The sequence below is a fragment of the Vigna umbellata genome, chromosome 5 (genome assembly GCF_029865625.1).
Source record: "Vigna umbellata cultivar VRB3 chromosome 5, Vumbellata_1.0, whole genome shotgun sequence".
Classification (NCBI taxonomy): Eukaryota; Viridiplantae; Streptophyta; class Magnoliopsida; order Fabales; family Fabaceae; genus Vigna; species Vigna umbellata.
In genome coordinates this window covers 65,328,049-65,354,920 of record NC_142169.1, presented here as the reverse complement: position 1 = coordinate 65,354,920, position 26,872 = coordinate 65,328,049, and the positions used below count along the sequence as shown (strand labels likewise).

General features: G+C 31.1%; 4 protein-coding genes across 7 annotated transcripts; 3 read left to right on the top strand and 1 right to left on the bottom strand.

Moving 5' to 3' along the window:
* The first annotated feature begins 4,373 nt into the window (after positions 1-4,373).
* Positions 4,374-5,482, top strand: LOC124832629 (uncharacterized). The gene is made up of 2 exons (XM_047306884.2): positions 4,374-4,817; positions 4,943-5,482. The coding sequence occupies exons 1-2, from the start codon at positions 4,695-4,697 to the stop codon at positions 5,171-5,173; spliced, it is 354 nt and encodes a 117-aa protein (XP_047162840.2). The 5' UTR covers positions 4,374-4,694; the 3' UTR covers positions 5,174-5,482.
* Positions 5,483-9,007: 3,525 nt separating this feature from the next.
* On the top strand, positions 9,008-11,235 carry LOC124832634 (peroxiredoxin-2F, mitochondrial-like). The gene is made up of 5 exons (XM_047306891.2): positions 9,008-9,245; positions 9,351-9,380; positions 9,579-9,737; positions 10,433-10,527; positions 10,936-11,235. The coding sequence occupies exons 1-5, from the start codon at positions 9,042-9,044 to the stop codon at positions 11,039-11,041; spliced, it is 594 nt and encodes a 197-aa protein (XP_047162847.1). The 5' UTR covers positions 9,008-9,041; the 3' UTR covers positions 11,042-11,235.
* A 143-nt stretch (positions 11,236-11,378) lies between these two features.
* Positions 11,379-14,356, top strand: LOC124832641 (peroxiredoxin-2F, mitochondrial-like). Of its 3 annotated transcripts, XR_015779736.1 has the most exons (6): positions 11,379-13,177; positions 13,276-13,305; positions 13,424-13,582; positions 13,703-13,749; positions 13,907-14,001; positions 14,111-14,356. XR_015779736.1 is itself a non-coding variant. In XM_088091472.1 (5 exons), exons 1-5 carry the CDS (start codon positions 12,977-12,979, stop codon positions 14,115-14,117), a joined length of 492 nt encoding a protein of 163 aa, XP_087947598.1. In that variant the 5' UTR covers positions 11,379-12,976; the 3' UTR covers positions 14,118-14,356. The 3 variants fall into 3 exon arrangements, 1 of the variants encoding a protein (XP_087947598.1); XR_015779735.1 differs by having other exon boundaries at positions 13,703-14,001; XM_088091472.1 differs by lacking the exon at positions 13,703-13,749.
* A 3,114-nt stretch (positions 14,357-17,470) lies between these two features.
* On the bottom strand, positions 17,471-20,396 carry LOC124832652 (E3 ubiquitin-protein ligase RHF1A-like). 2 transcript variants are annotated; one of them, XM_088114840.1, is made up of 7 exons: positions 20,066-20,396; positions 19,416-19,462; positions 19,212-19,274; positions 18,978-19,068; positions 18,500-18,852; positions 18,153-18,412; positions 17,471-17,778 (listed from the first exon to the last, which is right to left on the bottom strand). In XM_088114840.1, the coding sequence occupies exons 1-7, from the start codon at positions 20,198-20,200 to the stop codon at positions 17,768-17,770; spliced, it is 960 nt and encodes a 319-aa protein (XP_087970966.1). In that variant the 5' UTR covers positions 20,201-20,396; the 3' UTR covers positions 17,471-17,767. The 2 variants fall into 2 exon arrangements, with proteins under 2 accessions (XP_087970966.1, XP_047162870.1); XM_047306914.2 differs by having other exon boundaries at positions 18,075-18,412; positions 20,066-20,393.
* Positions 20,397-26,872: the final 6,476 nt, after the last annotated feature.

The window sequence follows — 26,872 nt, the reverse complement described above, 5'->3', positions numbered from 1 at the left end:
TAATATGTTTTGTTTCGGAAATGGGTTTTTCACGTGATCATATCACATGAAAATTGTTTCTTTCGTAATAAACAATCTTCACATAATATAATTATGGAAATAAATTAATATAAAAGAATAATTTCCCGATTTGCCACTGTTTGTCTTCCAAATACTTCCATGTTCTGTGCTATTTGTAGACAATAATATCATGTTTATTTTTGCTTAATTAATAAGTCACCAAATATATGCTTGCTGGGTGATTTTTACGTGTACGGTTGTGCCATTATTATATATTGTAACTATTATGAAAATTCAATCATTATTATAAGTATTATACCCGTGACACAATAATTGCAGTTTCAGTAACATGAAAAGAAAATTAAATCGATTGATTTTTTACTTTCAAACAAAGTATATTTTTGTTAACTTTTTCTGAGAATTTAATATATTTTTAAAAAATGAAGTTATTTTGATAAAATATAAACTTAAATAAAGTTTGGAAAAAAATGGTATCTTATTATTAATTTGTGTTAAAAGAACATCGAACTTAAAGTACAAACAGAGGAAATTATTGTTTTTTACGACAACGTTACAACTATACCTGCACACGGCATTTACAAGCATATGGCAATAATAATTAACATAGCTTTGACAAAAAATTGAGATAATACTTGAGTTAAAAATGAAATGAAATGTTTGTTTCTAATATTTGAACACATCTCATTGTTATGGTACTCTTCAAGGAAGGTTCCTCCCCCTTTCACTTGGCCATAGAGATTGACATAATATTAGATGTTTTGTCTTCTTGAACTATTCAGTATCTTCATCCAAATATATGGATATGAATATTTTTTCAAAGTTTATTATCAATTATAGAAAAAATAATTTTTTTTAATAAAAGTATTTTTAAATTAAAATAATAATAAAACCAAAACATTCCAAAACAATAGAATAAAATTTATGATTCAAATATAAATGAATTAAATATATTTTTACTCTTTAAACTTAAATACAAAATTAAAATTCATACATTCTAAATTTTGATGTACTTTGATTCTAAAACTTTAAAAATATACAAATATGATTTTTTTTTCTCTTTACATCGTTTCGTTTGACATTTTTTAACTCAAATATCAATCTAAAGTATAATTTAACACGTAAAAAAAATTGATACTATTAAATTAAAAAGATAATATCCATTATTTTTTAAGTTTAGGATCAATATATATTAAAATTTAAAATATTGATGAATTTTAATTTCGCATCCAAATTTATGAATTAAAAAAATATTTAGTCCAATATAAATTAGAATAAAACTAATAAATATAACATAAAAAATTAATCTATATAATTGTTTTCATGTTATAAGATAATACAGTTGTAATATATTTATGTTGAATTCCTTTTATGCTGAGGTTTCATGTTAATCATTTCTAGCTTTTCCGAAAATGTTGAAAAATTAGAAGTAGAGAATTAAGTTTCTTATGAATAACAAGGTAGTGGATCTTTATGAATTTAAAAAGTTCATGAAAAACTTGATTTGCAAGAATTTAAAGAGTAAATTAAATTTAATAAAGAAGGTTGAGACGAATAAACAAAAAGCACAAATTTTAAAGAATGTAGTTAGGTTATTATAAATTTCTTAGATAGTGGAAGTCAGGACTTGATCTTTGCTTCTAATGAGCTATGAGAATGGTAAGAAATGAGGGATTTTCAAACGTAGACAAAAAAAGTATACAATAATGTTGGGGCGTAATAAAAAGCATTAAGTTTGTGTGAGTTGGCGTTAATGGAAAATGTCAATCTAAGAACTTGCTTTAAGTAACGAAAATTATGAAAAATAGCTTGGAAATGAGTTGTGGCTAGAGATAAATTTTGCTAACATATACATGGACACCATATTTATTTTCGATAATTTTAAATCCAAAAAATAAAATAAAATACTTCATGGAAAAGTCTAATAATATCTTGAATTTTGATTCTCCCCTAGATTTATGATGATTTCAAATAAACTGATTTTAATATTTTAAAATTTAATATAGCCAAATTGTTGGAAGTCTAAATAATATCAAATTATAATATATAAGTGGAACAAATCAATGTATTTTAAAAAATATAATATAAAAAACTCAGTAAAAAAACTTTGATACCATAAAGGAAATATAAAAAAAAAAATATTACTAATTACTTACTTTATTAGTTGAACGATGTGATTTATATGCATGCGACTTTGCTACTCTTCCGAAATATTAGAGGAAGTTAATTTGGTATCCATAAAACATTTGTTCTATAAAAGCTCTGCATAATAGACTCTCTCGATTAATGAAGAGTTACAGGCTAGAAAGTTGAGTTTATGTTTCATATTTTCTCTTTGTAAGATAAAGAAATATTCATTCAATATGTTTTCTTTAAATGTTAAAATTTATATATTTGATTGTTTTTATTAATTTCTCAGGAAGCACCTGTTGAAATTTAGTTAGTTAATGTCACTTATATTATTTGAATAATTTGAAGATGATAAATTATGACAAATTTTATATATATGCTACACTGCACACCATTAGAAGATGTATAAGGTTAAAAAGTTATTCTTTATAAAATATATAAAAATTATATGTATGATTTTATGATTCTAAAATCTTATGATATAATCACTATACTGGAAAAAAAATATTCTTTATATCAAATTTTTTAGTAGTTTCTGAATGTTGATTAGATTAAGATGAATACTAATTGTGTAATTTAGATAATCTATGGTCTTATAGCTTATGCTAACTTCTTTAAAAGTAATATGAGTGAATATATTAATAGTTTCTATTATTTTATATATGTTTGGAAAGAAAGTGATTTTGTAATCACTTTTTCTAATTTTGAAATTGATCCTAGTCTCTTCAAAACTATGGAGAAAATGCTTATAAATATGTAAAAAAAAAATTGCTTTTATGTTTTTAATGTCACCGGATTTCTACATTTAAAGTTGTTTAGTTTTTTTGAAAAATATTTGTTATGTATTTTTTTATATAAGTTTGGTTTGATGCTCAACGTCTTTTTGTTATTATTTTTATTTTTTAATAATATTTTTTATTTGATTACGCACAATTGATTGGTGTGATCTTATGTGTCAATTACTATTAAGAAATAAAAGAAAATGATTAAGGTCATCGACAAAAAAATAATTGTGAAAAGTATCAATAGAAAATGTAATTCACACTAATTAAAAAGTTCAACATTAAAAAGCGTTAGTAAATATCAATCAGAAAACAACAATTTTAAAATAAGTATAAGTCAAACATTTCTATCCGTTCTAGAAAGAAATCGAGAAAAAGAATATAAAAAAACGCACATAAAATTAAAAATATAAATAATTAAACTTTTAATTTTCAAATCTTAAATAATTATCTTTTAAGAATTTCTTATTTCTATATATTGAATAGTCACGAGGCATCTTCTTATCCGAAAATCATCTGACGTGCAAATACATGGACTGTATGAACAAGAGGTAAACAAAGAAAAAGAAAACATCAACATTAATCAAATCACAGGAATGTGGACTCGGGTCTACAAATCTGAAGTTTCCAAGCTCATGCGGTTCATCTCACGTGACGACCGACAAACACCAAGTCCAACCAAGTTGAAAATTGGAACTTTCATTAGCCACTCAAACCAAAAAAATCCTCAACTGTAATCAAAACATTCTCAATAACTAACATTTTTAATCTAACTTTTTTTCTACATACACTTTTGAATTTAATTGCAAGGTTTTCACATAATCAAATTAAATACTTTATTCTTCAATGTGTGCATGAGTAAATTTAACTCTTACATTTTGGAAAAAATATGATATTTGATATCAAGTTTAATTTTTTAATAAAATTATACTTTTCATTCTTTTACAAACTAAATTAATAGTTATTTAGTTAACAAATATCTCGAATCAAAATACTCAAATTGGGCCTTTTTTTATCAGACATGAAATAGATTGATATGTATGTAAAAGATAGTATTTTTTTAATGTATATTTGTACATCGAAAAATCAAACTTTTTGGCTAAGTATCTAGGATTTCAGTGTGGGTGTTGAAAGAAGAAACATTGGTGTTAGTAATATAAGGTGTAAAATGAATGGTGTAGATTCTGGGGGACCCAGATTGCAAGTGGTTAAACAAGTAGATCCACCGACCTATGGAAGTAATATTTGTCTGCTTGGTTTAACCTTAACCACGCGCACCAACAAGAACATGAGATGGATATAGTGATAAGAATCTTTGGGACAAATATTCATTTGTCGCCTATGCATATATGAAAGGCTTTGAATAATATGAGCCATAAATTACTGTTTGATGAGATGAGATGAGATGAGATGAGATTAGAGAGAGAGAGATAACCATGCCCATCCTCAACCATGTGTATTCAAGATTGAATATCTTTTTCCTTGAAACTTTCTGATGAAATAAGATAACATCACTACAAATTTCCATGATGCTTGTGCAAGGGTTCTGTAGGGCTTTGCCAGATTGGCCAACTGTGATCATGGCCCCACCAACCACATGACCACCCCCTTCTATCTCAACTCACCCTTTCTTTCCTTTTTCCTATATAAACTTCTATTTCCTTAACTCATCCAAAAAATAAACAAAGAGATATTACAAACTCTCGTACTTGGTTTCATACCCGATTAGGAACCTCTTTTTCTTATCACTCAGATCAAACGGACATGGAGGTTGCAGTTGAACTTGAAGATGACCTATTTTTTGCAGATTTGAGCAAGGAAATTGCTCTCCTAATCATGGATGAAGATGAAGACCGTCTTGATTCTTCTCCTCCTCAATCTCTTCAGGTTCTTTTACCACTTTCATCTCTTCAAACTTCAAACTCATGCACCACCATATTTTTCCCCCTTTTCTTCTTCTTCCTCCTCCTTCTCTGTGACAACAATCTTAACACGGTTAAACTAATTTTCAGGCTTTTTCTGAGGCAATTTATCCTCCTCCGCAGTTTGCTTTTCTCTATGAGCATGCTTTGAGGAGAGAAAGCAAAGGGACGGGTGTGTTTATCCCCCAGGCAACACAGCCAAGAAGGAAGCAGAGGAAAGGAAGGGCTGGTTCACATGCAAAGCATCAAAAGCAGTCTCAGGATACCAGAACGGTTTCTCAAGTTCCTAACAAGAATTCTTTCAAATCCAGAAATGGCTAAGGATCTGTGCAAACCTGCATAATCTTACAAATTCTACTGATTAATTTCTTTGCCAAGTTTTAATAATTTGTGGATCTAATTCTTTAGCCAGCCAATTATGATATGGCTACTTAATTTGTATTGTTTATATATATTTATATATAGGTTAGTGTAAATGGGAAAACCATATATACCAAAATATTAGACATGGTGTAGGAAGGTTCACCCAAGGTTTTGCTTCCTTCCTCTGCAGACAAGCATTTCATTGTTATCCTTTCTCGTTTCTTGTGATAAGTTTGTCATGTTTGCAAAGATCTTATTCTTCTTTTATTGCCAGTTTTCCTTTCTATATATTTCTATTCACTTAATATCTCTTCTTCACATGCTTTACTGTGTTAACTAGTGATTGGAAATGAAAAAAAGTATGAAACGAAGCGGAAAAAACAGAGGGGAAGTAAAATTATGATTTTTTTTAAGCAAGCTCTTTTGATGAAAGAGAAATTTAAATTGGTTTTATTACTACTTTCTTTAATATTTTTGCTAACAAATTATGCATAAGTAAAGATTAAATATGATTATTTGTTTTTAAAAAAAGTTATAGAGAAATAACGAAATTTAATATTTCTATTGGAGTAAGCGATACAAACTTGTTTTAAAATTATATTTATTTAATAAAATGACATTAATCAAAACTTAACCGAAGTTATCCTTTTCACTTCTGGTCAAATTATTCTTTATAAAAAATGATTTTTGAAATCAAACACACCATTTTTATCACACAGAAATTGCGTTTATGTAATATCTGTGTATAGAGAGCTATTTTTTTCTCTAATCTAAAGCATCTCTCCGCCACTAGTTAACCGACGAACTATTCAAAAGCGTGTTCTCTGTGGAAAAATACAACCAATTTTGAATATAGCTCATATTAGAAACAAAGTTAAATTAATCTGACTTTATAAAATTCGTTTCTTTCGTATACTTTTAATCATATTTGGTGATACATATTTTAATTTAGCGTTGAGATTAACTTGGATATAAAATTTAATTCACAGCTTCATAATAAAGAGATCCATGGAAAAGTTAAGCTTATAATAATTGTTTATGCAAGAGAGAATTTCAATTTAATATACTTTTATTCCTTGACAAACATTCATTAAAAGAATTGACAGAAGTTATTTGGATATGGATTTGTAGATCCTAACATGGAGCAAACAGAGCATGTTCCACTCAAGACTTTGGATAGTGAATAGTGACGAAAAAGTTTGGAACCGTTCTTTTCCTGCAAGACAACCGAAAAGAAAAGTCTCAAAAACTAAAATAATAATAATTTTAATTTTAAGATATAAAAATTTACTTTTTTATTATTATGATATGTGTGAAATGTTAATATATATTACCGTACCATATAGTTTTCTCTTTACCGTTTACTAGATTTGAAAAAAAAAAGTTGTTTTTGATTGCAAGCATAAGCGTTGGGGTTTGCTTATTATAATAAAGTTGTGAATCTTCCAGGCAAGATCTGCTGTCTAAGAATGCTTCTCCTTTCTTACAAGTTACAACAATTTTCCTTTTTTATTTTTTAAAATTTTATTGACAAAGCTAAATATATTTAATTTTTCCCAGAATTTTCCTTACAGCCGACAGTCTGAAGAAAAAAGAAGTTCTTTAGCCACGCCTTTTCTCTTTTTATTACATATTTTGGTTTGATCGGGTTCGTTAAAGAGTGCATGTTGCAACCAAGAAGACGTTAACCGAAAACCTTCATTTTCTTGGCTATAAATAATTGAGGGACACACTGAAAGGTTCATTCATAAGACTCAAGAGACAAGCCAGCCATGATTTTTTAAATATTTTCCAAAACTTACCAAAACATTTTCATCTTTCTTCTAAATCCATGCTATGCTCAATCACACATTTTCAATATTAATTCTTTTATATAACAATCAAAGTGCTTTTTCTACAATTCTTATTTATTCTGCACGTTTTTCTTTTCTTTCTACATATTTTCCAATATGTAAGTAAGAATCTTTAAAGGTTACGGATCGTATCTCACTTACTTCCTTTCACTATTTCCTCACGTCTCGTTTCGATTTTACATCTTTTTGTTGTGATTTGGTTTAATAGAAAGACACTGCATTTAAGTACAAATTTTACTATTAATGGGGATTGATTTGATTGAATCAATGATGGTTAGTGGGTTGTTTTCAGTATAATGCAAAAACTATCATTATGTGTATTTTTTTTAAATATAAATATTTTGTGTTGAAAACAAAAGTTGAGAAATAGATTATTTCTTTTAAATATTTTTGTAAATACTATTTATTAAATTTTAATAGTAGTTATAAAAAATTTAAAAATATTATCAAAAAATTCTTGCAAATCCATCATTTTCTCCTTTTCTCAGATTTCATTTTCTCTTTCAAAACTTTCCTTCCGTATTGTTACAAATTATCTCAAATTACTTAAAACCAAATAATACACACAGTATTCCTCACCAATCATCTTAAATTAACCCTCTTAAACCTTCACAGATAATAAATCATATCTACCGAATAAAGTATTAGTGTAAAAATATTTTGATCATCTAATATTGATTTAACAATTTATAAGTATCTTTAACAAATCATTCCAACTTAAGTTAAGATTGACATGATTTTTAATACTCAATAACCTTTTTTTGAATGTCAATTGTCTATCACTATTTTTACAAGAAGTTTTTTTTTTTTGTCTATTATTCATAATATATATTCGTCACTATACAAGAATTTGATTATTATTAGAACTTTTAAGTGAAGAATATAGATCCTTAAATTAACAAATATCTTATTATTAGAAGATATTTTGTTTCTTCAAAATTTAATCGTATTAATTATCATAAAAAAATATAACATTGTGGACAATTCAATGTTTAGATTGTCAAATCATAACAGATATTCCGATTTGATAGAATAAATTCATGACCCCTTCACCTTCATTTCCATTTATGATCCTCACTTTCTTTCATCATTGGGTGTAATTATTCTAGCTAATCCCCCATTTCCTTTCTACTATTCTTCATTCTCCTTTTAACTCTCTCTTATCCTAAACTCATTTTCCATAATGAAACATTTATTTTTACACTTTATAATTTATTATACTTTTTACACAACTTACGTTCATCTCTTCATAAATCTTTCCAAAACCATACATTAACACCTCCACATAACTCTTACATTGAATTACTACCACAACCCCTTTTTCATATTTGGTAAATATAGCTTTGACGAGTCATTTCAGAAAACTTACATGTATAAAACATTGATATTATCTCAATATCTCAAACGTTCAAGTCAATAAATCTATATCTTCCTTATATTATTCAACTTTATCATTTTCTTGGACTCAAACCTGAACTCTTTAACACTTTATAAACACTTTTTTATTAAAATTGCCTCATAAATAAGATATCTCAACCCTTTAGCTGCAATTAAAAACCCGCATGCACTAATTTAACCTGAATCATTTTACAACCACAAGATTGTTCTTTATCCTGAAATTTTTTCTCTTCCTCATTCAGTTTTTCAAAAATGGTGTCCATCATCTCCAAAAACTTACTTGTTTTAATATTCTAAGTACCAGTCCTAATCAAGCATGGCGACATGGGGATGGAAAGTATTGGAAATATGCTCAAATAAAACAACACATGTAACAAAATATAAAAGGAAAAAATAAATCGAATCGATGAAATGGCTCAACCCAGAATGCGGACCAGAATCTGTTGGGCTAAAAAGATGGAGTACGAACTTGGCCCACTTTAAGAAAGGCCCAATAAGGGCCCAAAACAATTGGAATGTGATTTTTGCCTGGGTACTCGATTTCAATCCAGTTACCTGCCTGTGAGAATTTTGTGATGGCTTCCGCTATGGTGAATCGAGGTGGTTGTCGGATCATGAAATCAGTGTCTGCAGTTCTTGGTACGAGGTTTTACGCCAAGATTGCAACTGGGACTGACATAGTCTCTGCCGCACCCAATGTTTCTCTCCAGAAAGCTCGTACCTGGGACGAGGGACTTGCTTCGAAATTCTCCACCACTCCTCTCAAAGACATCTTCAAGGTCCCTACTCTTTCTTTTGTTTTTCTTATGCCATTCCATTTTTCCAACCCCCTTTTTCACTATATTGCTAATGTCTTCTTTTTTTTTCTTCCTTTTAATATCCAGGACAAGAAAGTTGTCATCTTTGGGCTCCCAGTAAGTTAACATGCAATTTTTCTGACTAATTCATGTGTCTCTGGATGCCACTTTGGTGTTTGGTTGTTTTGTTTTTGCAAGATTTGGTACTGTTTTTGTGATGAATGACTGCTTCCTTTGTTTCTTGGAAATGGAACTGTTTGAATGAAATGTGACTATTTTTAAGAGTGATAATTTTTATGCTTTGGTTATCTTCAGGGTGCATACACAGGTGTTTGTTCAAACAAACATGTTCCTCCTTACAAAGAGAATATTGACAAGTTTAAGGCCAAAGGGATAGATTCTGTTATTTGTGTGGCTATTAATGATCCGTATACGATGAATGCGTGGGCTGAGAAGCTTCAAGCCAAAGAGGCTGTAAGTTATCCCTGTCTAATTGCTTAGCCTCACTATTAAAGAAAAAGTTTTGTATGGTCTGAGGTTATAATTTTCTCATTTGCATTTCCCTGGTAAAACACTTGGTATCTCTGCCTAACTTTTGTTGCTAAATCTTGTGTGACAATTGAAGGATCCGTAGATATGTTTGTAATTAAGCGAGAACTAGTGACGAGTCGAAGATAATGCATCAGCTGTGCAGTGATTTGGTTAAATGAAATATGTGAAAGTTGTAGTAATTGTAGTTGTGGGAAAAGAATAAAGGGTTTTATGAGAAGAGAGCTCCTATATCTAAATTGGTACATCCATGTTAAGATTGAGCTCTTCAGTAAACATAATCTGTTCAGTAAATATGGAAATTTCTACGTTGACTATCATGCATCCATTGACCTAGATGAATTATAATTTTCTTCTATTTGGTGTGTTTTGGTTTTCCAATTTTCTTTATTTTGGGAAGAGAGTGTTGAGAACACACTCACTCTTATGGGTTAAAATTTATTACACATCAGGAGAGAGAGGTGTCAATTAAATTGTGAGACTCATCAAATTGTGATTTTTAATAAATTTCAACTAATTATAGAGAATGTGTTTAAAAGAGGGTGTGTTCCTGACATTTCCCTTTTGGAAATGGGTTATGTGCATTGTTTTTTCTTATGTTATGTAAAATTTATCACCAGATTGAGTTTTACGGGGACTTTGACGGGAGCTTTCACAAGAGTTTGGAGTTGGTTACTGATCTCTCAGGTGCATTACTTGGAACACGATCTGAAAGGTGTGTTATATACCATCCTTGAACGTGCACTTGTTCACTTGAACAACTGTGGACACAAAGTACTGATGAAACTACCAAGTAATGACAAACATAACAATTTAAATATATTAACTATGTCAAACCCTTTTCATAATCCTACATGTACCATTTTAAAGAGGAAACATTATAAATGCACTTTATCTGTTGGAATTTTCAAAATAATAGTAAAAGAAATTCTGACTCACGTGGATGTGCTATCACTTACTGTTTATTGGCCAAATATGGGGTTTGGGGGTAACCATACCCGAAGCCAGACCAATTGGTTGGATAGGTAGTCCTTAGATCAATGCTTTCTACGCAAGACATGTCTGTTCCTTTTTGAGTTTAAGATTAGATTTCAATTCTAAATGAGTAGTTGTTTCCTTGTAGATGGTCAGCATATGTGGTAGATGGAAAGGTCAAGGCTCTTAATGTTGAAGAAGCTCCATCTGATGTTAAGGTTTCTGGTGCAGACACCATTTTGGGACAGATTTAAAGTTCCTGTTGGTTTGTTTACATGTAGTAAGTCTTCAATAAAATGTACCTAATACTTCCTGCTGATACAAGGTTGTCAGTTTGGACCCTTCTTCCCTGCATGCATGGTTATTAAGTTGAGTAAGTTTTTAGCATGCATCACATATTAGCTGTAACTTTGGTATTTTATCAATCTATATTTATTTATAGTCTCAATTGTTTTTCTGTTGAAGTCTCCCTTGTGTTTAGTAACATCTTCATTGCAACTTGAGTTCCTAAGTTATTTTAGTGAGTCCTATTTTATTTCTCAATTCACAAAATCTTTATTTTGATTTGGAAAACTGAAACTGTATTTGTAATAGTTAAGTAACTCTGATTGTAGTTTGTCATATAAGAACTCTATAAAATCTTATTTTCTTCAATGGTATTTTGGAGTTGCTTGACTTTAAAAATCAACATGATACATTGAAGTGGCGACTAGTGAAAGGCTTCCATTAGTTTTTTACACTGTAACACCTTCTAGCCATATTAGCTTAACGTGATACATTCAGGAATTATGACACCGAATGCTTTCTTATATATCAATTCTAGTTGGCATAATTTGATTTTTAGTCATGGGCGTGAGGGGTGATTTTGGGATAGGTAAACCCTGCATTTTAAAGTTCATGTCTGTTAACCTTCCACCAGAGCTATCGATCAAGTACAAGTTTAAGTCTTGAAAATCCTTCAATTTTTTGGATGTATTCTTTTTTGTAACCACATTTATCTTTATATATATATATTCTTAAGTTTTTCTTGCTATAGTTATAGTTAGTTTAGATAAATAAGAAAATAATATATGAATTTGAAGATAAAAATAATCAAGTTATGACCCATCTTTTGAAATCATAAGGCTCTTATCACTTTTTAAACACACTAGCCAATATTTATTGCAATTATGGAATACTTTTTCATCTTGATTGCCTATTCAACCAATTATATCCTTAATTAACTTTCAGTGATGCTTAAAATATTCCGAACCACAATAAGCTAGTAGATATGGGTGTGAGATATTTGCGTATAAATAAATGTCAGTACTTATTCATTGAAGGGGCTAAATAAAATATACATTGTACTCAATTACAATTTTCAAATATTGAAATTTCAAACATCAAAATGGTTAAGAGATTCCACATCATGTTTATAACAAATTTGAATGTTTGAAAATTAAAATTTTCAAACGTTTGTATGGTAGAAATTATATGTCTGACTAATTCAAAAACAAGTATTTTGTTTTAAAATGAAATCTTGACAAAATATTGATATATTAAATTATAGTATAAACTAGTAGTAGACACTAGGTGATAATATTATAATAATTAGTAGATTCATTACTTTTGGTTAAAATTGTAGTTTTAGTCTATCTATCTCTCCTTAGGTTACCTCCAATGATGAATTTGAATTGTGCTCTAAAGTTTAAACTTGTTGATGTTTTTTTTTCATTAGAGAATGATGAATTGGGTGTTAAAGTGGAGAACTAGTTCTTAATCACACAGAATGAATTTTACTGCTACTTTTGTTGTTTTAGAAAGTGAGAATTCCAAATGAATTTTTAAAATGCTGGCAAATTCATATTTCCTTGACATTGTTATGTTAGGCCGAGAAACGTTAATCTTGTCAAGTCGAGCAATTCTCTGGCAAGTAATCTAGATTACTATGCATGACATTAAAAAAATTAGACAGTGACTGAAAAGTGAAACCAAAATTCTTTTGTTTCGTAATTGATATTAAGTGGCCGAATTACTTTTAGAGCGAAGAAGCAACAGAATAATGCAGAAGAAAGACAAACCCAACAAGGTGAATTGAAGGGCAAGACGAGAATGATAATGTTGTTATGTAAAGGCAGAAAACAAGTGCATGTGTTGTTTTGTTCCATTGGCATTTCCAACGAAACGAAAGGAATCCAAACAAGGAAGCCATGACAGGGACTTTTGTAAAGCGAGTCATGAAATCGTTGTGTGCAGCTCATGGTATGAGGTCTTCTTCCTCCTTGGCAAAGGTTAAAGTTGGAACTGATATACTCTCTATTGCACCCAATGTTTCTCTTCAAAGAGCTCGCACATGGGACCAAGGTGTCGCTTCTAGTTTCTTAACCTCTCATCTCGTGGACATCTTCAAGGTCCCCACCACCTTCTTTTCCATTCTCACTCTCAAACCCATCCTTTTTATCTTTTCTCTCAGTTACTGATACTAATGTCTCTTCCCACCTTGCTTCAGGACAAGAAAGTCGTCATATTTGGAATCCCGGTGGGTTATACATTAGAATTTTCTATACGTCATTTTCAAGTGTTAGAAGTAAATCAATGGACCTTGTTTTCATTGTATTTTCTTAAATATTTGTTGTGATGTTTTGACTATTTATCAGGGTGCATTCACAGGAGTCTGTTCGGAAGAACACGTTCCAACTTACATGGAAAATGCTGACATGTTTAAGGCTAAGGGGATCGATTTTGTTATCTGTGTTGCAATTAACGATCCATATACTATGAATGAGTGGGCAGAGAAGCTTCAAGGCAAAGATACTGTATGTTATCTCTGTCTTCTTGCCTTAGTTTCTTCTTTCATTCTCTTTTCTTTATTGATAAACTTGGTATATAAAAAGTCAGACATATAACTAGTATTTTCTTTTATATTAAAATGATAGGTGAAAACTAACTTTTTTCTTTCAAATTGTTACTTAAAATGAAACAGGTTAGTAGTTTCCCTCGCATTTGAATTTGTAAAGTGTTACTTTTTTGGCGTAATGTTGTATTTACAATTTTACATTTACCAAGCTTGCATTCTTTTACTTCTGGGTACTTGCTACGAATGTTGCTCTTTCATTTTCTTTTTGAAATTGGACTTCCAGATTGAGTTTTATGGGGACTTCGATGGGAGCTTTCACAGAAGTTTGAAATTAGTCACAGATCTCTCTAATCTTTTGCTTGGAACTCGTTCTGAAAGGTAATAATTTCTGGTCCTGGAGATATCATAGAAGTTGTAATCCTTATAAAAGTGCTTTTTATTTAAGTTGCATCTATTACTATTCTTTTCTATCTTTGACTTCATTCAGATATTAAAAGAGTAGATGGTCAGCATATGTAGTAGATGGAGTGATTAAGGCTCTAAATGTTGAAGAAGATCCATCTGTTGTTAAAGTTTCTGCTGCACAGACCATTTTGGAACAGATTTGAGGTTTCTGCTGGTTTGTATGTACGCATAAAGTTGATCTTACAGTGAGGTTGGTTTATAATCAGTAAAATTGAAATTAAATCTTTGAACATGATTGAGGTTTATGATATTGGTTTATTTATTTTTAGTTTAAACTTCAAAAGAAATAGATGAATTATCTTCTTGCAGTGATAAATCTTCTGCTCTTTGTTTTCTTCTAAAAGATCATCAAATTAAACTAAAATTGGATTTGCAATTATTAACCTAGAAATGTAGGTATCACGACAATTAAAAAGAAGGAAAATTGGACTACAAGTTATGCTGATATTTGTTGGTGTGACTTGACTTTCAACTTGTTTGAAACATCGTTATTACACTGCATCAATTGTAAAACTCAAGTCAATAGTTTTATTTAATTGATGACATAAGCAGCTACTTTATTAGAAACGGGGGGAAAGAATGATAACTCGTGTTAAACAAACTTTGTAATCTTCTAATATAGACCTGATATGATGTTTCTTTTTCAGGTTTAACGTAATATTCATACAACTCTATTTTAACTTATTTCTCTCCTTTAAATGAATATTTCGAACTAATGTTTCAACTATGTTAATTGATTATCAACAAGTCCTGGAGTTGAATTAATTCAATTCTATTATTTATTAGATAATATCATAATTATTAAAAAATAGGTTTAATACATCATTTGATCCCTACCCGGGTTTGGTTCAAAGTAATTTTACCTTTAAAAAAAGTTCAATAAGACCCCATATTTCGCTAAAAAATGTTCAATCCGGTTCTTTTCGCTCACGCCATTAAAAACATAACGGTACAAATGTCACTGTGTTATCTCATAAGCACGTGAAACACGTTATATTTTTTAATTTAAAAAAAGTTTAAAAAAGTTTCTGCCACGTCATCATCACCATCTCCAGACAAACCCTAATTTTTCTCCAAGAAATCCTAGCTGTCGTATCATCCAGCGTCGTCACCGCTATCCTCGCTGGCAGCCGTCCTCTCCAACATATCACGTGCCACCACCAAAGCGTCTTCTCCCTTCTGTTGCACCTCCATCACCTTCGCATCTCACCTTCGTTCTCGAGCCATCACCCAACACGATCCCGATCCCTTGCTATGTCGCGACCATCACCAAAGCGTCTTCTCCCTTTTGTTGCACCTCCATCACCTTCGCATCTCACCTTCGTTCTCGAGCCATCACCCAACACAATCCCGATCCCTTGCTATGTCACGACCACCAATCTTCACCATTTTTACCCTTGCACCAGCCAAATTGTCGTCGCGCCAGCAGTACTACCGTCCAATCTCCACCACAGAATCGTCCACCACTAACCACCAGCCAAATCGCCAACTGCTGCAGATCGCGAATCGCCACTCTTCTCCACCACTAACCGCGTCGCTGCTTGCCTCCACCTGCAACCACAATCAGACCTGCAAGCAAACCGTGGAGACCAAGGGTTTCTCGCGTTCTCGTCGCAACGCTTTGGTGGTGGCGTGTGATGCGCCGGAAAGGATGACGGTCGGCCTGGATGGTGCGGCGGCTAGGGTTTCTTGGAGAGAAATTAGGGTTTGTCTGGAGATGGTGATGATGACGTAGCAGAGACTTTTTAAACTTTTTTTAAATTAAAAAATCATTTAAGTCCACCTATTAACGTGTGCCACGTGCAGAAAGGAAGGACCGGATTGAACATTTTTTAACGAAATATGGAATCTTCCTGAACTTTTTTAAAAGGTAAAATTATTTTAAACCAAACTCCTAAAAGTAGGACCAAATGATGTTTTAAACCTACAAAATAAGACTATCTTAAATAGACCGATAAACTTACGAGTTAATTATTTTATTAAATAAGGATAAAAATTACAAATTATTTGAATTATACAGATGTTAAAACTATTTCTAATCGGGAACATAGTTGTCAATTAGTATAATGACACTATAAAATAATATTTTATTAAAATTTCATTTATAAATAAACCGACTTTTTAAACTTAATAAATTTTCTAAAAGTATGTTTGGCAGTGGACCTTTAACAAAGACTTTAAACATAAAATTTACTATTTATAAGATTTTGTATAAGAGGGAGAGATAAGATATTCACCATGACGAATAAGTCTATCTACAAGAATTATCAAGATCTTTAAAATAAAAATACACATATTTTAAATTCTTTTTTACAATAAAAAAAAAATTAGTATTGGACCTACAAAAAATTACATAATATCTTAAAGTTAGATCTAACATTAAAACCAAAATATCTAGTTAATTAAAAGGACCTTTCAAAAATCCCTAATTAGTTCTTTTAGTTGATTTAGACTCAATATAATGTGAGCAATGCAGACGATGCCAGTCTTTACCTAAAAACGTAAACAAATATACGTAGTCGAGAAATGAAAACGAAAGAAATTAATAAAATTTAGCAATTTTAAATGTTGACATCAATATACATTTTAATTAAAGTAAATAAGCTAAGGTATTTCCTGTTTAATATATGTTTTTTCATGTTTAATGTTAAAATAAATGTCAAACTAAAGTTATTTCGTGTTATATTGTATATATAAAGGTAACCATAAACCTTCTTGGATTATCCAATCAGTACAGTCTATATTCATCAACCTTTTTCGTATAATCAAATTAATATCATCCACATTGACAATGATGACAAAATTGTATTATATTCAATTATGCATTGAATGACCTTAATTACAACATTTAATTGAGCAATTAATGCCATTGGCCACCACATTTTTAACGTTTCCTCTCTTTGTACAAAAGTTTTTAAATTCTTAATTGAGTACTTAATGTCATTGGCCACCACATTTAAGAAAAACACTTAGTTAATTCTTATTAAATTAAAATATTCTAAAAGATGTAATTGATAAAGCATATATGTTATGTTTATAAACTATTATAATTTTGTTAAAAAATCAAGCATTTTGTTCAATGTTTGAAATAAAAAAGGTAGTGTTAAATGAATAGTTTGAATACTTGATTAGCTAACTAAATGCAAAATAGGAAAACAATGCAACAACACATAAGCTCAAATACAATTTCAAACACCAAGTTAAATCGGACTCATACCAGACTCGGTTTCTTTTGAAAATATATTATAAGCTATAACATACATGTTCCTTAAATTGCTAATATCATAATGATTTATAATTATATGTTAATCTTGTTTTAGTTTTAACTGCATGTGCAACATCTGTAATTTTTACTTAGCAAGTAGCCTGAATCATAACCAAATTTGCAAATTTAGAGGCTCTAAATTTGATTAATGCTAATAAAGTATTGGCAATGTAAATGGGGTAGACATAGATAAGACTCCATGAAACATCTATTGAGATAGATGCAGCATTAAATAAAAGCAGTGAAACACTAAATTGATGGCACATATTTCTAATTCCTACTAGTAATTAACATTGATAACGATGCAGGACGCATACCAACGGGAACATTGGTTATCAGAGGCGTCTCTTGCACTTCTTAGACAATTGACTCAGCATAGTGACTAAACTTGGTCATCTAAGTCTTCATAGCTTATCATTTCCATCCTGAATAGTGAAACACATTGAACGCGTTAGTCAATATTCAATTTTCAACCATTACCAAAATCCAATTTGGCACACTTTCTTTTAGGACAACAATAATTATACCGACAGGGGTGCAAATGCAATTTTTGTTTCATCAAGATAGACTAATTTATGAGTGCTACATAAATTCAATTTTAAACCTGTGCTGTAGTTTATAAGATACCAAGGTTTCATCGAACTTTGATAACCAGATAACTTTTGAAACAAACAATTTTTTTTAAGGTAGAAACTAAGATGTTTGATAGATTAGAAGTAACCTGGACCAAAAGATTACACGCCAGTGACAATGGGGACATCTGAACTAACATCATGAACTGCACCTTCACTCTCTTTACCTGGAGAACCCCCAATGCCATTCTCTCCAACATACTTCTTCCCTTCATTTGGGTAGTCTGAAGTTCCCTCACTATGGATTGGAATGATAGGAGAATTGGACCGTTTTGAAAGATCAAGGCGTTCAATCATCCGTGCAACTCCAGCAATGCCTGCATTCATCTCACGCTGAACACCTTTACTCAGCTCTTTTACTGAGACATTATGGGCAAGTAACTTCTCTTTGAGGCCCCGTGTACCTTTTGAAATTGATTCCTTATATCTGTTGCAATATTTCAGATAAACTATCAGCACTAGTGGATAATAGTTGGATGGGAACATAACCCTTCAAATTTCTAAACATGTTTACCTGGTTGAAGCAGCAGAAAATTTGGATTTGAAGGATTCTGAGAAGGAAAACATCTCATAAGTGTTTGGTCGGCTAGCTCTTTCGGGTGTAGTGTGTGATACCGGAGGTTGACTATTAAGTGTAGATGTTACTCCCGAGGCAGGCAAACTACCCGGAGATGGTGAAGTTGTTAGTGTTGTTTGCAACTCAGATACATGTATGGAAGAGTTAATATCAAGAACATCTGATGGACCAGCACCAGGTGATCTATTCCTTTCCTGTCTCTGAACAAGACGGGCTCTATTTGCAGCAGCAACTAGGCGCCTCATAATCTGGTCATCAGAATCAGAGTCGTCTGAGAACAAGTCATCCTCCTGCAACAGAATAACTTGCTACTGATCATTGAATGAAAGTATGCTACATGTATCAAGGAAACAAATGTCAATAGATATTAACACAACAAAACTGATCCCTAAAGATCAACACTTGAATATCTTACATAGGCATACTGTTCAAGGCGGGTACGAAAAGCAGTGGTCTTTCTTGATCTCAAGCGTTTTTCATCTTCAACTGCAGCTAGAAGCTCTTGGCTGCAGAAGCAAAAGCAGTTAAGAAAAACCAACAAGCATAGCCAAAAAAAAGGCTTGGAACAAGTACTTGAAAAGGAGTAAAAAAAGTGACAGACTATTTTTTGGTGGGAAGGGGTTTAGCAAGTGAGCATATATATATATACCTGGCAGGATCTTTCAAAGCAAGGGATTGCCAACAAATTGGGCATTCTTGGCTTCTTTGTGACCTAAAAAAGAAAAGAGTTGTGTAAGATGCAGGCCTCAAAATTCAACCTATTGTTCCATATTTGAAAAAGAAGAAAAAAAGTACCATTCCTTCTCACATAAGACAAAACGCAATCTATTCACCAAGCAATTAGACAACTTACCACTCAAGAATGCAATGCAGATGATATTCATGTTTGCAACTAGTAACCTGGAATTCAAAACGAGACATTTATAACTCTGTTAGAAATTTAATATCAGCAAATTGTAGATTACAAAATTACAAATTTACATAATTAAACACATCAAAATAACTTGATATCACATTATTGAAAATATGTCGTAACACTTAACAGGATTCAACAAACTTGAACCTCAAACACACTTTGAGATTTAGAACCTAAAGTTAGCCCTCGTCCACACATTAAAACTTATCAACTGGTGCAATAATAAGAACAAACAACAGCACAGCCTTCTCGGATATTCACATGATTGCAAGGCAAACTTTTCCGTCAGTGCTGACAGCATCAGATCCATACATGCATCTCAGATTAAAGCAAAATAAAACACTGTAAAGTTCTAAACAAATTCAATCACAACTGCAAACCCAAAGACAGATTAAAAAACAGAATAAGTTGAAAACATATCAAATTTCCAAAAAGCAGAGAAATTTCTCAAATTTTGACTAAAACATTATCAAAACTCAACGTGAATGAACCAACAAGTTCATGGAGTGCGATCAGTGGTTCAAGTTAGTAACTTTTTCACAACCCCAAATGCAGAAAACAGAGAACAGTGATGGCCCACAACATACAGTAGATGGTTCGTGAATGGTGAAGGACTCTAGGCATATACTGCAGGAGTCTTCGAAAGAGTCGTCGAAAGGTGCAGAAGAAGATGGAGCTGAAATAGGTGACAGAGAAGAAGAAGAAGAGGTGAAGTTTTCCATGATTAGCTGCACAGTGCTGTGGGATGGAGAAGGGTTTTCAGTGAAGAAGAAGAAACCCTAGAAACGAAGATGAGGGAGTTTGAAGGGAAGAAATACAATTACATAACAAAAGCGAAGGAGCGAAGGAGCGAAGGAAGGAGAAAATCCTGGGATAATCCTATTCAGCCGCTTTGAAGAAATCAACTGTGGCTTATCACATACAATTTTTTCTTTAACTTTTAATTATTAATTAATGGGTTTTTATCATTAACTTTCAATAGTTAATAATGATGACATTTTTATTAATTAGTTTGCTTTTGATTTTTTTTTTCCTGTGTGTTTTGATGTTTTCTGTTTAACACTACGTGTACGGTCCTCCTCCATGTATCTATTAAAGTTGAGACAAAAAAATATTTTGTGATTTTTAATCTATTTTTGTAAATTTCAATACATGAAATAAAGAAAGAAAATTTCTTATTTTAAAGAATAGAAATTCTTGAATTCACAGACTAAAATTTGTAAGCATTGTATTAATATTTAATTCATAAAGTTGTAGAATAAAAAAAATTGGGTTTTCTATCAAATACATATTAATCATTAATAAAACTAAAAAAAATACTTCGACTGCAGCTAAATAATCATTAAAATATTCCCATATAAATCTAAATTACAAATAAATTTGTCCAATTATAACTGTAGCTTCTAATTAATAAGAAATCAGAATGTTATATATATGATTTAAAACAATAGTAAAAGGCATTTAATATATACACATTTTCGTAGACTGATTTAACATCATTAATTCCTATTTTCCGATACTATCTTTCAAATTCTCAAATAAATTCTTTCAATATAGCAATACATATATACTCATTTTGTTATTTTGATATTAATAATTTTTAATGTAGTAAAAATATATAAGTATACATATTACTTAGGTATCGTCGATTGTGAAGCAAGAGATACTGCTGCTAAGTTTTGTAATAGTTTTTTATCGAAAAAGAAAAAAGTGTTTGTCCTTTCCTTTTCCTTCTTCTGGGATTATTCTTTTCCCAACACAAGGAAATTTCTTTTGAACATCGCTGAAAACGTCAACCTTCGTACACCTAACGCTATTCCATCGAATAGAATACAAATAGATGGAGTGAACTTTTTGACTTTTGAAACTGTCTGTCTTTTCTTTCGGTTTGTGAAATGTCTATAAATTCATTAATATCATTCACATTCAAAAATTACATAAACCAGATTTCTTAAACGGATGAAATAGAAGTTATTACAGGTATTAGGTTGTGGGTAAAATTTGAATGTATTTATAAATAAAAAGTGCTATAATCATCAAACAGTCTGTGAATTGAGTTTCAGAGTTGTTCGATTGCATCGTGTCAAAGATAAGTGTGATGATGAAGCAGAATTAGATTGTGGTACAATGGGACCATCAAGGTTTGTGGTTGGCAAAAGCTTCACCCGTGAGTGGAAGAAACGGCATTCTTTTATGTTAATTTTCATGTCTATGTATCCGTACACAGCACATTGAAGCAGGGCTATATGAATAAAACGATTTTGTTACGCGTTAAAATAGTCATAAAAAAAATAATAAAGAGTACTGTTAAAAGTAATAAAAAGTATTAAATGAATGTATAAATTTTATGTGTGTTTATTATTTTGATATTTATGATATGGGAAGTCAGAGCGTAGTTACGTTTCTTGACTCCTCTTGTGTCCCAAAGGTTTAGTGAAGTGTATGATTAAATGCCTATGAGAATACCTGTTTCACACAATTTTTCTGCAAAACTTATAAATTTTATATATTTTTTTTAGAAGCTGTAAATTTTTTTATATATTTTTCTGAGGACAACTGCAAATTTTTTTATACAATTTTTTAATGAAATTTACACAAATTTTCTACTAAAAAGTACAAATTTTTCCATACCATATAACTATTCTTCTTCCTGTGCACTTAAAAAACTAATTAAGTTGTGAAAATAACATTTACATTAACTCTTTATTTTCTTAATATTCTTTTTTTTTATATTATTACATGTGGAGTTTGATGAATAATAAAAAATGACCAAAATTATTGTGGTCATCAATAACTACTCTAAAATAGAAGGAGCAATCATGTCTCTGCAGTTTGATAGCTGTTACGAGGTTCTTCCTTCCCTATTCTGGCAATTTCTCAATGATGCAATCCCTGCAGATATGTGATAAAAAAATTAAGAGTAACAGAAAGAAAATGGTTAGGAAATCAGTAATATTTGTAGGCTGTATTTGATTTTACTATTTTCTTCTATCTTAGTTTTTGTTATTATGTTGATATAAAATATTTATTGCTGTAAATAATGACTAATATTTACAGAGGTTGCAAGCATAAAATGATCATTTTGAGTGAATAAGCATATACTAAAATGTATTTTCTCTGCATACATTTGAACAAAGAAATTTTCAGAATGTAAAACCTGTACTTTTGAGAATTGGCAGTTTGCTACTGACATAAAATTTTCACATCAAAATATCCACATTACTACGTTTTATTCTTTCAGTAAAGAGAGGTAAAAAGGATACAGAGTGTCCATTGTTTCATAATCTAAGAAGGAAGTGATGAAAGAAATAATATAAGATTTCTTTTATTGCTGGATGAATCAGATAGTTATGATACCATTGTTAATATTTTGCATTGTCAAATCTTCTGTAAATGGGATTGGTACACCAAACCTTTAAGCGAGAGTCAATTATGGATATGATTCCAACTACACCATCCGATATATGACACTGAAACCAATTCGTGAAAGGCATAAAACTTTGTCATATACTTGCCAAATGACGAAGCAGAAGTAGCATAAAATCTGATTCATGAAACCGAATTTACCATTCCTCAAACATGTGTAGTGCATAGTAAGCCCACGAAGACTTTGCAGTGGGGTTGGTGGGAATGTCATGTTGGGAAGTCAGAGTACATGTAACGCGTTAAGTATTTATCATCTTATCAGCCATTGTTATGCATCTAATAAGTGCATAACGCTGTCATACACTGCAAAAACTGCGTCAAACCAAAATTTCCACACAATTTTGACCCATGAAAGCGTCGTTTTTTTCTAATAATAGAACAAAAGAGGATGATAAAGTATAAATTGATTTACTTCGTTGTGTATTTCATGTCAATGGCATATTACAATATAAACATTTGATTTTTCATCTTCAAGCCATAAGATTTCTAATTATTTTAAAAATACTGTACTATAATGATTATTAATACCCAAATCATAACTAATTAAGCCTGTGAACTTTTACTCTTCTAAAATATTAAAATGTTGCTCCTTGTAAAAAATCTTAATAGCTCTTAAATTTAAGTTTATTTTAATAAAAAATTTCTATAAATTTAAATTTTTTCATCTTTACTCTAACTAATTTCTTGTAATTATTTAACAACATAGTAAATAAAGATTTATTGAACGTTTGCATTAAGTTTTCCACGTGTTTTAATTCTACACTTTCTTCTTTCATTTGTTGTCGGATGAAGTAAAATCAAATATATTTTTCTCATGATAAGTCGGGTTCTTGGCTAATTCAATGGCCGACATGTTATCAACTTAGATTAGAGTCTCCTTCTTTTACTTCACCTTCTGCATGCTTAGAAGATTCTTGAGCCAAACAACATGACATACACTTCAAGATGATACAACATATTTGGCTTCACAAGTTGACAACTTTATAATAGGTTGTTTTTTCGAACACTAGGTAAATGTCATCTTTCCATGAAAAATAATGTATCCCACCATGTACTTCCAACCATCAACATCTCCACACTAGTTATTATTCGAGTAGCCAATAAGTCAATAATCATCTAACTTAGTATTTAACAAATTGAGTGACATTATTCCCTTCACATACATACCTTAGCATTTGTTTCGGAGCATTCTGGTGAGAGTGCATAGACTCTTCCATGTACTAACTTGTTATCCCAACACTTAACATCAAATTCGTTCTTGTATTTGTCAGATACCTTAGACTTTTCATTAGACTTCGATATTTGCCCACATCAACTCGGTCTCCATCTCCATACTTAGACAACTTTATACTAGGTTTCAATGGGGTGGAAATAAGGTTGCATCTTTTTCATTTTGAATTTCTTCAAAATATCATCGACATACCTTTCTAAGGACATAAAGATGTCTTCCTTTCCTTGAACGACCTTTAAACCGAGAAAGTACTTCGTAAGACCTAGATCAGTCATCTCGAACTCCTTATTCATCACCTCTTTGAATTCTTCAACCTACTCGACTTTACTTCCCTTGAAGATTAGATCACCAAAATACAGGGAAACAATCATTATATCCCCTCTATTCTTTTTTATATAAAGAGCATGTTCATGCCCACTTCTCTTAAAATAAGTATCAATTTTTCCATTTTGTGCTAGGGGGCTTGTCGTAAAGTGCCTCCATTAATCTTAGCGCTTTCTTTTCTTCTTCTCTTTACATGTAGCCGAGTGGTTGTTCAATATATACTTCTTCATCGAGGACTCCATTGAGAAATGTTGACTTCCTATCATCTACAGTATCGTCCGTTTGTGTTGGGCTGCTAAGGAGATCAACAACTAAATTGTTTACATCCTCATTTTTGCTTGTATCCATTCACTACGAGTTGAGCTTTATATCACTCAAAATACAAATTGCCAAAGCGAAAATGTCACATCATGGTCTCATTCTTTATGTCGAGCTTTAAGCACCTCTTTTGGAACATCTTCAACTCGAGCTTGTACATCTTATTCTTCTTCATTTCTACTCGGGCAATCAAGCGGCAAACTTATCTTTCAAATCTAGTACTCAGTCTTTAATGAGAACCGAGTTGACTTTTTCCATCAGTTGTCTCATGCTCAACATATTTCTCTTGAGATTGGGTACTCAATACACGCCTCTGATTTCTCCAACTCGATCATTCTTTTGCAAGTTCCAGATTGGGCCTTAGCCTTTTACCGTTACCTTGGATTCATCTCCAAATGATATGTGTCCAACCTCAACTTTGGAGAGCCATTTGAACAAGTTATCATCTCTGCACATATGATTACTCGCTCCTGTATCAAGATACCAAATCGAATTGTGAGAACAATTTTGACTTAAATCGACACCCGAGCTCCTCGACATCATCAATATTTCCTTTTCTTCACTAGCTTCCTTAGAAAGGATGTTTGTCTCATTCTTTCTCTTAGGCTGACAATACTTTACCAAATGATCGACCTTCCCATGATTATAGCATTTGACTCCTGAATTATAATCCTTGAAAAAATGATTGTACTTTCCATATATTGTATTGTTTTTACATTGAATTGATACATGAAATCCAACCCTGATGAAATCAATACTTTTCATTATTTAAAAAAGTTATTAGCCTTAATCAGTGAATAATTACAACTTCTCTTACAAAAATGATATTTAGACATTTCACTTTATTACTTGTGTGATTTGACATATTTGTCAAAATCCTTAGTAATTAATATGTGAGGCTAGTAGCTTTGATGTCGGATAAGGTCTTGAAGACTAATCAGTATTTGTCTAATTAAAAGTGTTTCTAGATTTTTGAGATGAACGTATATTTAGGCAAAACTCCATCTTTTAACAAACTTTATACTGTATTTAGTTTGTAATAATCTTGAATAACACACTTGAATCATATATGTATTTTAGATCACATATGTATTTTAGAAGTTAAAATTTTAAAGATGTTACATCTCATAATTTGTTTCAACAATATTTTTTACATATGTACAAATGTAAGGGTGTTAAAGTATTGCATTGGGTAGCATTTGGATAAAATTATCATTCAATCCATAAAAACAATATTGGAGTGGTCGAGTTTATCTATTGGTTTATATTAAATTCAATTCACACAGGAAGTGATAGACATTATATTGGGAGGTGTGGTGGAAGGAGGAAGGGATTGATTATGAGAAAGAAAACGAGATCATCTTGGAATGGAGAGGAAAAAGAAAACGAAAAAGATATCTACACATTCATTCATGTAACATAACTAATATCCAATTTGACACGTTAGTAAAATTTTAATACTGTTTAATTAGGAAAGCTACATCTTTTATCAATAAAGTTTAGAAATAAAATTAATTTAAAATTTAAGAGAAAAATAAAATTCAGCACAGTAGTGGAAGACTAAAAATATATTTAAGAAGACATTTTATGACAATCTTTTTTCTTCGTCACTTTTTTTTTCATTTGGTCTTCATTTCGTTGGTAGGCCTCTGGTTGTTCTGAACGGTCAGAATTGAATTTGCAAACACAAACTCAACTTGCCCTTCCAGCTTGATTCCAAAATGCAAGAACTGTGATTACAATACAGACACCAAACCTTGTTCCTTTCATTAATTGGACCACACCAAACTCGTTTAAGATTCATACCAGCCGTCAATAATGAATTCAAAAATCAAACTACAGATTATTTGCAGCGAGCAAAACATTGGTAATCAGCGTCATCATGTGCTAAACTTCACAAGTTTCGCCAATCTCATGTCGCCAAACAAACACAGCCAGGGAGGAGTGTCTGTCTTTCTCCTTCAGATTTTTAAGATTTTTCTTCTCAGACCTCAGTCGTTGAACTCGTGAGGGTTGTCGTTTATGCAGAGACTTCCAGGAATTAGCGGTTCACAGTCACCAGAAGCTAAAGGTTAAGCAGAATTATTGTTGTACT